The following is a 14,532-nucleotide window of genomic DNA, read 5'->3' as shown; positions in this document are numbered from 1 at the left end:
TTGTTTATTTTTTGGTCAAATCATCTCAGTCATTGATGCATTAACATTATGTGTTGCATGTATTTTCCTAACATTACAGTGCATGAGTATGATAAGTATGATGAGCCTTTGAGTATAATGAGTCTGTGCGTGGAACCATAATGTCACACTTACATGGTTGCCTTGTCTGGTAGGAATCACTAGGAAATTGCTTTTCTATAGGCCTGCAAGATCAACAGTACAAGTGGTTCTGAACCTTTTTTGAATGCACATTTGTAGCTTTGTCTTTGTCTGATTGACTTGAATAGATTATGTTTACTCTTAAATGCTCATTCTAATGAAGCTTGTCTACATTCAATTTTAAAAAAGAGCTTAGCAAAACCACACAGCGCCTTCCTCATTCTGATGAAATTATCTGATAAAATGGAACAGTCAGTAATGGACTAATGAGAACAATGTTAATGTTTGTTTATTTTTGGTCAAATCAGCTCAGTCATTGATTCAGTCATTAACATTCCCACTAAACATTATACATCATTAGACGTCTGATGGACATGCAGATCATGTCTTTATTGCATCCGTCTGTCCAAGACCAATTCTGGAAGACTGCAGGATGTGTAAACGTCCGCTATTTTGATGTCTAACCATGACCCCATGCATTTGGACTTCAATAGGACTATGTAACCTATTTTGGACGTTATACAGAGGTTCTGTGGATGTCAATACTGGACGTCGGAAAAAGACATCATCTGGCGTTACAATCTGCACCTGAAGTTGGACGTCCAAAATAGGTATTTTTGCACAGTGGGAAACAGGAAGTATGTGTGGGGACGGCAGAGGAGGGAGGGACCTATTCCTCCTGTAACCTGTTATACTTCAGTTTGTGCTGTGCAATCTTGAACCTTTTGAATTCTCTTTGGCTTTTAAAGAATTGGAGGCTATGTCAAGGAACAGTTTCACAAAGCCAGACCTCCTAAGTCCACCCTGGAAATTTCGTGCCGCAAAAGCATACAGCACAGGGTTCACAGAACTGCTGATAAAGGCCAGGGCGCCTGCAATGAGCACAAAATTATCTCTGTAGTCTGGTGTAGAGTCAGAGTTCTCCGTGGACAGGATGATAACGTCGATGACATTGAGGATGTGATGAGGAAGCCAGAGAAGGGCAAAGGCCACCACCACACTGCTGATCAGAACAGTTGACCTCTGTTTAGTGGCGGAGTGTAGCTGCTTTAGCTGTGTGGCCACCTGACAATAGCTGATGGCCAAAATGGAAAATGGAATCACAAAGCCAACAGAGGATTCTAGGCAGAGGCAAAACAGCTCTTGGTTCACAGAGGTATAATTTTTGAAAATGCACTGAAGAGTACCATCATCAGTCTCATCCACGTAATGGATCAGGATCACTGGAATTCCCAATAGAAAAGACACAAACCACATGACTCCCAAACATTTGTACAGCATATCCAAACCTTTCCAGCCACGCATTTTGAAAGGGTAGTGGATGGCCACGTAGCGCTCTATACTCATAATGCTGATGAGAAACACACTGCTGTACATGCAAGCAGTAATGATGTAAGTTATGGCTTTGCAAGTAGCGTTCCCAAAGATCCAGGAGTTTGCCAGGGAGTAGATCCACAGGGGCAGGGTGAACAGCACCAGAAGATCCGCGACAGCCAGATGGAGGATGAGCACCACTGTGTGGGAACGCAGCTTGATGTGCTTCAGGATGGTCCAAATCACCAGTAGATTCCCGGGAGCCCCTACCAGGAAGGACAGACTCAGAATTATGCAAGCCACAGATGTACTTGCCATAGACCACTCATCCAATGCTGTGCTATTGAGGTTGGAAGGTCCGGAGGCATTCATGTTGCGTGCTCTAAATCAAATCAATGTTCACTGGTCACACAAACCATTGTCTACATTAGTTCCTTTTGAATTGTTCTTACTCAGCAACCCTTACTCTGCTTTTGTGATTCACTTCTGCAAAACAGGGTGTGTGTCTACTAATGTCACAGCAGTGTCAGGAAATACCCTATACTTATTAGATGCATATTCTGTTCTTGACATAATTTATTATCAAGTTATTTTTGTTCATATGTAATGTGGTTTGTCTCTTAACCAGCAAATGCAAGTTATGTCTGGAATCTGGATGGTGACAAAATAGGCTTATACAACTTCATTTAATTACCAGGGATATCCAAACAAGTGCAATAGCCTAGATCAGAGGTTGCCAAACTGCAGGGACCCCTTTTGAGGGAGAACATTCCCCTTCCCCCTTTTTTTTACAGTGTACTCAAGGAATGGGCAGCTAGCGGTCATGAGATGATTGCTGAATGTGACAACTATTTTGGATGGCATAATTTGATGATGTGAACTGACACGCATTTCTAAGCAGCTAGAAATGGTTTATTCATTGAAGTGAAGTGAGTAATTCAAGTGATTCATGAAACATTGATGTGATCTGTCACAAACATATGAGTTATTGTTAATATGGGTGGGAACAATGGACACCGTTTGCTAGTTTTATTGGTGCAAATGGTCATCATCTATATGCATTTTTGAAATTATACAGCAAAACTTTAACTTAGTCTATTGAACATTATTTCACTGACCCCCTGTCTATGGGTTAAATATTTTAAATTGAGCTCAGACATTCAAAAATTAAAGTATTAATTCAATTAAATTTAGTTAGATCAAATCGAAGTTCAATTAAATCAATTAAATGAATTATATTCAGTAGTGAAGTATGCATATAATAGGCCTGTAGGGGCTTATGTGGCTGACAGCTTGGTCTGATGAGAGTGATGCATGTAGCCTAACAAGAAAGTTGATGTAGTGTGCTCATCAACTTTGGTCAATGTGAATACACACAGTATAATATTAAATACAATTACCAAGACTAATGTGTGGCTTGACTGTCATTATGAATGAAGTTAGGTTTGATACATAGATTTCTATTAGTTTGATACAAATTAGTCCTGGTGGCATTATGTACTCAAGCCAGTAGGTGGCAGCATAGATACCACTTTCCACTTTGGAATTGTCTAGTCTTCTCGCACGAAGCACTCTCTAGGTCTGTGGTATAGTCGTCGGAGAAGAATAATGTTTGGGGACTATGCTGGGATAAGCCACCTGAGTCAAACATATCGGACAGTGAGATTGACATACTCAAGGAACGCATTTGGTAGATGCAACCCTAAAGCTAGATTCTTGTAATGCGCCGTTTCAAACTCTGACGTACATATCTACGCGTATCTGTCATGGTATCCTTGAACCAAAGCTGCTAAGTTTGCTAGCCAGGTCAGGTGAGCCTTAGGTTGATCATTCATGTGATAGCTAGTATTTGCTAACGCAAATATATGTTTTTCATATATTCAACTGCTGTCCATAGTCGTGATACATCTGTCGCGGTGGTTAATCTTGTTCAAAATCTAACGAGAGATAGTTGTCCCATAGGAAAGCTAGAAACAGCTAAACGCGGAGGTTAGCTGCAAAGTGATAGTTTGTGGAAAGCTAGCTTAGGGTTAGAAACGTTAGCGATACATTTGCCAATTGTGGTTTGCTGGCGCTGCCCATCTCATAACATAATTTTGTGAGGCCAATTTCCTGAATTTAGAGATCTAGGCAGGCCCTGGCAAAAACATTTGATTACAGCCTTGGTATATTAGTCTAACCTTAACTCATTTTATTGTGTTGGAACTTTCAGCGATGATTAGCCTCGAATTAACCTAGTTAACAGTTAGCTAGCTAGCTCGCTCGCTAGCTTAATATTAGTTATCCAGCTGTCTGGTCCACGCAGCTGACTGTCTGACTGAACGTGTTGACAAGTAAAGTTTTTCCGCGCAGTTGGCGCGGAAACTTATTTACATTGACAGACGAACTTGTTTGGAGCTCCAAGGATCTAAACTCTGTAAGACTGTGAGGATTTGGACATTATTTATTCCCCACACGCTTTAAGTTGCAATGCCACTGATGTTTTTGGAGAGATTGCCATGGCCCAGTTTGCAAACCTACATAGCGCTCAGCGTAGTCCTGTTGACAGGAAGTATCTACAGCGCTTACAGCACCCTGACAGATTTTAGGCTGAAGTCGTCATCTTTGGATGAAGCCCCTGGCTCTGTTGACACTCTCCAGCACCCTGATCAAGATGTGGACAGTGAAGTTATGTTGTCCACAGTCCTGTGGTACCTTGTTAATGACAGTGTTTATGTTTGGGTAAGCTTCATATGAACAGTATTTTGTCCGTAAATGCACATTCAAATAAGATGGATGTCTTGTCAGATATGCTGTCGTGCCTCATTTATACAAACCTAATTTTGATTTTACCCTAAGGTGCTTGTCAACACCGCTTGTTGCACTCTTATGGTCATTGCCAAAATGATCCAATGGATGATTTTTGGAGCCCTCAGAGTCAGTGAAAAGCAGGTATGATTATTCATTCAATTCATGCACCAGTCAGCCATAATACATCAAAAAAGAGGCATTTAATAAGGGAATGATTTAAATACACATGAGTAGAAAAACTGCCACTCTATGATGCCGAGTAACTATGAGAATGCAGGCTTCTTGCATGGGACTGGTAGGCTACTGCTTTTCTAGTGTGAGGTCAGCTATATTAGGAGCGAGCCCCTTCTGTAAAGTTTACTAGGTGTAGAAGTGTTAAAGTTGTCTCAGTTGTGGTGGTTACCTCTCCCTCTAGTCTTGAGACCAAAAAATGAAGACTCGTGTGTACCAAGTTATGAACTTGTGTTGTTAGTATTACTTGTTGTGCCTTCCACCTCAGGTGGTCTTTAGATGCCATACTGCTGTCCACTGTTTTATCTCAGACCAGGGCAACATCTGTTCGCTTGGATAACCTTTGCCATAAGTTTCTAGCTTTCTGACTCTGTTCTTGTCCTGATCTGTCTAGCACTTGAAAGACAAGTTTTGGAACTTCATCTTCTACAAGTTCATCTTTATTTTTGGAGTCCTGAACGTGCAGACCGTGGAAGAGGTGGTCATGTGGTGCCTCTGGTTCGCTGCTCTCATCTTCCTCCACCTCATGGTTCAGTTATGCAAGGACCGCTTTGAATATGTGAGTTAAATTGGGCACTTGTTGCTCTCTAGTGTAAACACAAAAGGGAGTTTGCATTCTAATGTACTAACAGGTGTGGTGAAACTGAAGGGAGTTTTGAAGTTTACAGCACTTTGTAACTTTGTTTTGAAAAGTGCTATATAAATAAAGATTATTATTATTATATTATTATTTGGGGGCTTGGGGATGCCATGAGTCGTGTAAATGTAGGAAGACTCTGAAAATCTGCTCATCTGCTCTTTCTTAGTCTTGCTCCGAGCCTGTCTTTACACTTTCTTACTTGCATAGCCACAACACAACACAACGCATTGCATTTGTATAGTGCTTTTCAAGTCACCCAAAACACTTCACAGTGAAGGGGCTAACGCTGAAACACTACAATAATACAGTATAAACTGTTACAAATTGCTGTGCTATGAGACAGTAAATCTTTTTAAATGAGTGACAATGGTAGGCCATATCTTTTTCAGGTCTGCCTCTATTAATAGTATCTGGCTAAAGCATGTGAGGCCTAGAGTGTTGGTCATGCAGGGAGCTGCTCATGTTGTGCATCTGAGAAGCTAGGTCTCCAGGGACTTGTTTTTATTTGTTGTCAGGTTATGATTGCAGGTTATGGACATGTTACATGTAGGTCAATGTTAAAATGGCATATTCTTTGCTTTTAGATTTTAGGTTGTACCAGACATTGTCCTACCTACTGCCGTTAAGCATTAGGCTATAGTTGGCTGAAGTGATCTATCCTCCTAATATAGGCTCGTTTCCATACGGGCGTTCGGGGTAAAACCTAAGGAGGTGGGAACTTGTCCAGGAACCTGCTCTCACTAGGTCCTCTCAGTCCTTGTGTTTCCATTAAAATTGAAGGACTTTGGTCAAACTCGCCAGCCTCTGGAAGTTTGTTACATGACATGCCCATATGCGGCTTTTGTTGCACGATCGCGACACTAATTAGATTAACTAAAATTGCATAGCAGATCACACAATCTGACATAACAGGCCGATCTGTGTTTGAGAAGGGGTCTGTTGGGTTCCAGTGTTTTAACTTGTGTGTTTGTGTTTGTGTGCGTGTGTTTTGTCCCAAAGCTCTCCTTCTCCCCGACCACCCCTCTGAGCAGTCACATGCGGGTGATGTCCCTGCTGACGGGTCTGCTCCTCTCCTGCTGTGGCCTAGGAGTGCTGTGTGGCCTGTGGGGGCCGGCCCATGGCATGCACACGCTGGCCTTCATGGCTGCTGAGGTGAAATATGTAACATGGCAATCACCCATGAGCTCACCCATGTATTTTTCTCTTTTGCGTAAATACATGTTTTTTTTTCTCTTCTCTCTGTAGTGTATGTTGGTGACCGTGCGCACTGGCCATGTCATTATGCGGTAAGCCTCAGAACACCCAAAGATAATGATCTAATTTCTTGCTTTGGCACCTGGACTTAGTCGCCTCCTGCTTGTTTGAGAGAAACTCCTTTCTCCTTGCTCTACCAGAGCTCGCGTCAGCTGAAATGGCAGCTTTGTGTGACAAAGGGAAAGGGGGATTAGGGCAAGCTTTATTTAGTTAGCAGACTCATTAATTAAAGGATTATATTTCAGCTTACAAACTGTAGGCTAGTCAAATTAGCAGTCTAGTGTCTAAATGAACCTTAGGGCTATGTTTATTAAAGACTGATGTGCACAGAGATGTAAAATCATTCAGCTGTGTTGCTTTTCAGTGTATGTTGACTTTTCAGCAGACCAGTTTAAAATCACACCTCATGAATGGAAGAAGCACATGTTTTACCGCTAGTGCATGACCTATCATCTCATTTGTCAGTATCCTGGACAGCACACCTGCAGAAATAAACACTGCATGTCCACATTAGGCCGCATTCTCTCAAAGTTCAACAAGTTTAAGCTTTAAAACATAACATTTCACCAGAGGCACACTACAGTTGTGTGGTTGTGGTCACTGAATCACTATCCCCCTCATTCTTTTAGCTACTCCATTCACCTGTGGGATCTGAACCACGAGGGCACCTGGGAGGGCAAAGGTAGCCACATCTACTACACTGACTTTGTTATGGAGATGGTCATGCTGTCGTTGGACCTAATGCATCACATCCACATGTTGGTGAGTGGGGGAGGGGGGCTGGTTTCTGTTCTAACTCATAACGAGGCTTATAGTACTCCAGTCATGGTTGCATGTGTGATGCTAAATTACTAGGGAGAACTATCAAAAGTGTTCACCTGACTATGTATGTAGGCATAGAGATAAAGGATCTTGAATGCCACTCAAATGAGCTATGAAGAGAAATATCCCAGTAGTAGTGATAAATACATGATCACCCTTTCTTCGATCTGTCTCTGTTCCTACCTCTCTCCCTCACGGCATCTCACATTATCTCTCTCTCTCTCATACTCTCCAGCTCTTTGGGAACATCTGGTTGTCCATGGCCAGCCTGGTGATCTTCATGCAGCTGCGCTACTTGTTCCACGAGGTGCAGCGTCGCCTGCGTCGCCACAAGAACTACCTCCGCGTCATCGACAACATGGAGGCCAGGTCTGCTGCCCTTAGTTGTAGTTAGTTGCTCATGACACCGGCCCCTACTCCTCTGTCATGGCCAGGGATTTACTGCTGGCCTGGTTGTGTAATGTCCAAGCCTTAGGCACAGATTTAGTGCGCCGGTAATCCTTGGCCAGGTTTTGAGTAAATGAGAGGTCTTGAGAATCACCTGGGAAAGTGGGGTGGACTGTGGTCGTAATGCTGATAATCTTTGGTTGGTTGGGGTCTGTGTGTGTCTCTGTGTCTGTCTCTGTGTGTGTGTCTGTGTGTGTGTGTGTGAGTGAAAGAGTTGGTTTTGGCTTACTCCACTGTCTGTTTTCATAGATTTGCAGTGGCCACTGCAGAGGAGTTAGAAGCCAACAACGATGACTGTGCTATCTGCTGGGATACCATGCATACTGCACGCAAGCTGCCCTGTGGGCACCTCTTCCACAAGTGAGTGGTATATTGCTCTGCTGCAGAACCACTATGAACAAGAGGATTGCCAACATTTGTTTCAGGAAATGTTTTGCATTTGTTTCCTTTTTTTTGGCTTCAAAACATTTTTTTTTATTCCCTCAGAATGCCATGTATAGGTCATATCCTTAGTGACCAGCATAGGCCATATCATTTGTGATCTGACACACCATGATATGCAACACTGAGTATACCTAGGGAGTTGGCCACTGTTGCTGCTGTTATTTGATCTGTGCTTGCGTGTGCCTGTGTGTTGTGCACATGCATGAATAGGCTTCGGCTTTGTAATGTTTACTGTGTCGTTTCCTCTCAGCTCCTGTTTGCGCTCCTGGCTGGAGCAGGACACTTCGTGCCCGACCTGCCGGCTGCCCCTGAACATCAGCGGCGAGGGGGGCCATGCCCGGGATCCCCCACAGAGGGGGACCCTGGAGGGCAACCTGGCCCCTGGGGGCCCCGCCGCAGACGCTCGACCCCACATCAACCAGCACAATCACTTTTTCCACTTTGATGGTAAAAGCCCATGCTGGATCTCAGATGTGACCTTAGATAACTGCAGGCTTTTATTATGCCAGATGAACTGTGCATTGTTTGCTTTACTTGGCCCCACCTCAACCTGCGTGTTGCAGCCTCTTTGAAGTGAAGAGTAGTATTTTGTGTATTCACCAATACTGCTGGTGTTTGGATTATGTAGTTGGATCTTATTTTTTGCAATATCTAGAATAAGTTTTAATCTTTTAAGTGTGAAATGATAATGATAGTATTCACATTGTGGGCATTGCTAATGGGTACATGTTTGACTTCCCACGGTGTTGTGGTTTGTAGGATCTCGCATTGCCAGCTGGCTGCCCAGCTTCTCAGTGGAAGTCATGCACACCACCAACATGCTGAGTATTGCACAGGCTAACAACTCCCAGCTCAATGCTATGGTGAGACATGATTTTTTGTTGTTTTGGGAAGTGAGAGCAAAATATTAAAGTATAAAATGAACTGATGACCTCTAGAGTGTTGCAAAAAGTTCAAATTTTGCTCTTTTATCTCCATTTAAAGAAGACATTTTAAACATGAGTCTAGCTGCTACCAGTACTTACTAGTACTTTCAAGACTGAAATGTGTATTCTCTTCAAGAACGCTTCTATTCATTCTCAAATATTCTTTATGGTTGTGAAGAATAATGTTGCCCTTTAAAGATAATCCAGAATGGAAAACCATTTTTACCTTGGCTTTGTTGAATAAGTTCGGTGCATGACCATAAAACTACCGTGAATGGGAAACACAGTTGTTTCCTCCTTCATATGTAGATCTTGAACTTTGAAATGACCACTACAAAATGGACGAATCTGAACGATGGATTGTGACGTAAATACAGACTGTAATGCAAACCATCCTTCTGATCACCGCTCCCCTCCACACGTTACTTTATCACTACGAGTTGGAGATTCAGGAGGAAGTTGCTGGAGCCTATTGTTATTCCAAATAACGCCTTGAGGGGGCGCTATATATCTGCTTAAACGGGCCATTTTATTCCCCAGCCTACCCTAATTACAGGGTTGTAAATGGGGTTGTAAAATAGCATCTGAACATTGTTTTTTACAGACCAAAGTTGCATACAGTACCTTTAATGTTAGCACCAGAAAACATAAATATCTTCATCATTCTATGTCATCTTTTTTTGCATATATCAATCTTTTTTATCACAGAAGCGTTTTGGCACAGTGCCACCTTCAATGTGCTCTGCACACGGCCTTTTCTCCTTTTTTGGTTACTTATAAGTTTGGCCCAGCACTCTTAAAGACAAAAAAAGAGAATGAGTGAAGCCAGATCCTACCGTTGTATTCTCCTAAAATTATAGACTCAAACTCAGCAGAGAGTTGGTTTCACTCTACTTTTTTTTAGAGAACTTGCCTGAAGGGTTTCACTTTAGGGTTTCACTCTTACCCTTCAGGCAAGTTCTCTAGAAAGCCAGCTCATCATTTGGTAGACAGGCCCAACCTTAGTATGATAAACACCAATAATTCCAGTAGTATGATAAACACCAATAATTCCAGTCAGTCTCTGTTCCTGAGTTTGCCGTTTCGCAGACAGACTGCAGCCAGATGGGTGGTAACACCTTGTCCCCTTTTCTCTCAGGCCCATCAGATCCAGGAGATGTTCCCTCAGGTGCCTTACAACCTCCTGCTCCAGGACCTGCAGCTCACACGCTCAGTGGAGGTCACCACCGATAACATCCTGGAGGGACGCATCCAGGTGCCCTTCCCTACTCAGGTGATTTCTGCTTCCCTGACCTTTCTGTTGGGAGTCATTAGTAGGCAGCCAGTGGGCCATTTGACTCTTTCAGTTCTAAACACATGGAATACCATATCACTACAGTAATTTCCTGTGTATTAGCCGCATTGTGTATAAACCGCAGGACAGTGTTGTATGCAAGTTAAAAGAAACAAAACCATATTAATACCATATTAACTGCCCCCCGTGTATTAACCTCATAGCTGAAGAAATTTTGCAAAATCAATATATAGGCCACGGCTAATAGTTGGGAAATTACGGGTATACCAAGCGTGGTATTCAAAATCCAGAATAAGAGGACAAAATAAGGGACATAAAAGCTACTAGATTAGAGAAAGAGGTAAGATTCGTTGACAGCCTGAGAGTCTTGTAGATGATGCAGTGCCAATGATAAAGCAGCAATGTACAATGTACACAGCATCAGGCAGAGTTACTCTTAACCCCTCAAGTCAAAGTCAGCTTTATTGTCAATTTCTTCACATGTTCCAGACATACAAAGAGATCGAAATTACGTTTCTCACTATCCCACGGTGAAGACAAGACATATTTTACCAATTTAAGTCCACAGACAAACATAACATTCAAGTAAACAAAAAAGTAAGTAAATAAGTAAATAAGAGGGCACATATAATAATGAAAAAATAAGAGCAGCAAAATTTGGTTGAAATTGTGCATTTCAACCAAATTTTGCTGCTCTTATTTTTTCATCAAAGCAGCAATGTACAATGTACACAGCATCAGGCAGAGTTACTCTTAACCCCTGTGTTCTACATGGTGTGTGTGTGACGGCAGACGGTGGAGCGGGTCCCTCTCCAGATGGGCGCGCCCCCTGAGGATCTGGCGGCGGGGAGCAGCGCCTCGGGCGGGGACGCCGCGTCTGCGGAGCCAGAGAGTGTGGAGGTGCGGGGCAGCCGCTTCTCCAAGTCGGCTGAGGAGCGCCAGAAGATGCTTCTGCAGAGGAAGGAGGAACTACTCCAGCAAGCGCGCAGGTACACAACAGCACTGCAGGGCCGAGCATATTTTTCATTGTTGGTTGTATGATTAGTTTTGTTTCGTTTGTGATTTTGTAGTGTATTGAGACCATGTTACATGGTGATACTGCACTATGAACAATAAATGTATTGATTGATTGGTTAACAATTTTAAACATAAACGTTGCCATTTGTTACATGGCACCAGAGTTAGCATTGGACTAATTCACATCTGTCCTGAGATATGCTTTTGATTGTGTTTTAAAGGAACTTGAAAGATCGCAGGTAATATCTCATATGTGATCTCATTACCATAGCATATGCACTTTTTGACATTTTTCTTTATCATAAAGGCTAAATTGTTGTGGATTGTCATGTAAGATTAGGCATAGGTTGTGAAAAAATATGTCCTCTGTGCTTATCAGATTTGAAGTTCCATATATCAAAGAAACTTTGTGAAAGCTGAAAATAACAAAAGGTATTTCTGAAAAAAAGGAAATGTTAACCAGAAGCATTGGCAGTTTCAAGAAAAGTAGCCTAGACAATATGACTAATTATTATGAAGCAACAATCTGTCTTTTGCCCTAGGACAAAAAGAACCTTGGAAATGAGTAGCCTATAAGAGGAAAAATGACTAGCATAACTTCGGAGAAACGTCTTTTCGTAGAACCAAGGGCCAGAAAGGACATTGATGTAGCCAAAGGCAAAGTTCTTTAATAAGAACTGTTTCTGAAGTTAACGGTTATGCTGCAGTTTGTGAATATCGTCTGCCCAGATAATGATATTTAGAAAGTAAATACAAATACAGTCTCAAATGCAATGGCAGAACGTTAAAACATGATGTACAGGTGTGCACTAAACCAAGAGGTGCGAATATCCACTCACTTGATAAAAACACAGGCATGTGCTAATGTCAAATGACAATGCTCAACTAGCTATTTATCAGGGGTTGGAATGACTGTTTTGAAATGACAGAGGATTTCCCCCTAATTCCCTATTGCACTAACCCCTACACCCACCCCCCAGCACCTCCAGACTATTTCAATGGTTATTGGCACTGTACAAATGGTTGTATTGAAATTGAAAACGCTCTCACACACGCACACAACCAGACGGAAAAGAAATCTACCCCGCACAGCCCGTGAAATCACACTTCATAGAGGAGTCTGCTGTCTGAGGTTAGTGTATTGTGTACAGGCTATTAATATCTGTGTATGTTCCTTCCTTCCTTCTCATAGGAGGTTCATGAATAGAAGCCCAGGAGAGGAAGAGGAGTATGAAGACGAGGATGAGGACGAAGATCTGCCGTCTCTGGAGGAAGCTGAGCCCAGCTCAAACCCAGCACTGAGGAAGCGACACACTTTGGCAGCCGCCGCCGAGCGCCGCATGCACAGGCAGCCATACCCTACGGAGTGAGCCAGGACACTGAGGACCCTTGAGCAACACACACACACACACACACACACACACACACACACAGATACACTCACCAGTAAACAAAGCAGAACCAGTTCAAGCAGCCTGCGCTCTCTCTCACACACAGCCTTCTCTTAAAACAGTAGTTAAAAGTACCTACAGAGAACCAGACGAGACAAAGCGGAGAACTGCTGCTTCGAGGGTTGCCTTAGCCAGATCTGATCGGTCGGAGGAGTCTGTCTTCCTACTCCAGATAGCTACTAGGAGCTTTCTTGAAGAGCGTTGGCATGGCGTTGAAGCTTTCAGTGTTGCAAAGGACGATAGACGATGGCTGGTGGTAGCATGCAAGTTTGAGATGGCTGCTGCATGGTGTGTGTTCAGAAATTGTGTTGCAGAGTCACGACAAGCAACAGAGTTGGTTGCTACTCTTTTTTTTCTCTTATTTTTGTCGGGTCCGAAGAAGACGTTTATAGCTGTGGTTTAACCTGGGATGTCAGTGTTGTTTGTGTAAGGGATACTCATGTTGCATCTCTCTTTCTCTCTCTCTCTATCTCTCTCTCTCTCTCTCTCTTTTTTTTTCTTTCTTTCTTTCTCTCTCTCTCTCTCTCTTCTATCTTTTCCTTTTATTGCTCTTGAGCCAGAATCTACCACCGGAGTGTTCTAATTGGATCTAGCAGTCGAGCGGAGACAAACTGTACAACATAGATAGACTTTGCTCCCACATCACCCTTATTACTACTGCTTAAGGCTACATATCAGACATCCATATCATTGTCTTCCTGATGAGACACTGTCAGTTTGTCATTTTATCCAGCATCATTGTTGATTACAGCATGGAACTTTTGCCTATGTGTTACTAACCCACGCCCCCATTTTATTTTTCTAATGTAGGTGGATGGCAACATTGTTATTCTATTCCACACAATCTGCCCAACTTTAAAAAAAACAATACTTACTTTTTAAAGTTAGCCTTTTGTTAGTATCAAAGACTGCTAAGGACATTTTTACCTTTTAAATGATCAATATATTCAGAATGTATGGGTTACTTTCCTACAGTCTTAAAGGGACACATATCCCCTGTTGCACATGGTGTTTAAACAAAAGCAGAAAAGGCTGTGATGTAAAACATTGACACACAGATAAGAAGTTGTTTTTTTTGTCTACTGTATGGGGGCTCATGTAGAGGTTACAAAAAATGTTCCTGTTTGCGTTTCTTTGCCTACTTGAGTGAGGTGGGCTAATATCTCCCATTAACAGTAACCGTTTACATTTAGCTAACAAGAGACCGGAGAGGTGCTGTTGCAGTGCCTGGCCATAAAGCTACCATTGTTATTTCATATCTGTCGAGTAACACTCCGGCGAAGGTATTACATTTGATTTTCTTTATGTCCTTGACCACCAGCAGAGAGAAACTAACATGCCCTGTAATGCCACCATGTGAGATGTGCAATGGGAGATTTTATTTTATTTTAGGTTGCTGGACATTCATCTGTTTGCCCTATGCAAAAAAAAAAATTGTCAAGTATATTTTATTTCTGAAGTCTATTTTGTTTCTTAATATTTTTCCCCAACATTGTAGATGATGGTCTGAAATGTTTTCTCAATGAGAGATTGGCTGTAGGGCCTACTGATAGAGCTTTATTAAATTATTGTGCCTAAATTGGAGAGTAGTGTCAGTGCTGAATGAATTAGTTTTTATATGTATTATAATTGTACCATTATGAATATATCTGCTAATTAAAGTTTTTAAATTGAGCTTTAATCTACTGTTCTTTGTTTATATGAACATCCGTAATTTAGTCAGTAGAGGGCGATGATGAGACT

The 14,532-nt window shown here is 42.2% G+C and overlaps 2 protein-coding genes across 2 annotated transcripts; one reads left to right on the top strand and one right to left on the bottom strand.

Annotated features, from left to right (window-relative positions):
- Nucleotides 1–493: 493 nt before the first annotated feature.
- Nucleotides 494–1,845, bottom strand: si:dkey-148a17.5 (uncharacterized protein LOC100535037 homolog). The gene has a single exon (XM_048263682.1). It carries the CDS (start codon nt 1,843–1,845, stop codon nt 856–858), a length of 990 nt encoding a protein of 329 aa, XP_048119639.1. The 3' UTR covers nt 494–855.
- Nucleotides 1,846–3,029: 1,184 nt separating this feature from the next.
- On the top strand, nt 3,030–14,463 carry amfrb (autocrine motility factor receptor b). The gene is made up of 13 exons (XM_048263000.1): nt 3,030–4,194; nt 4,312–4,404; nt 4,889–5,053; nt 6,134–6,286; nt 6,380–6,420; nt 7,018–7,150; nt 7,446–7,579; nt 7,907–8,017; nt 8,352–8,548; nt 8,861–8,964; nt 10,166–10,300; nt 11,114–11,310; nt 12,531–14,463. The coding sequence occupies exons 1-13, from the start codon at nt 3,943–3,945 to the stop codon at nt 12,706–12,708; spliced, it is 1,893 nt and encodes a 630-aa protein (XP_048118957.1). The 5' UTR covers nt 3,030–3,942; the 3' UTR covers nt 12,709–14,463.
- Nucleotides 14,464–14,532: the final 69 nt, after the last annotated feature.

This window comes from Alosa alosa, chromosome 14 (assembly GCF_017589495.1).
Source record: "Alosa alosa isolate M-15738 ecotype Scorff River chromosome 14, AALO_Geno_1.1, whole genome shotgun sequence".
NCBI classification, from domain to species: Eukaryota; Metazoa; Chordata; class Actinopteri; order Clupeiformes; family Clupeidae; genus Alosa; species Alosa alosa.
This window is presented reverse-complemented; position numbering and strand designations above follow the sequence as displayed.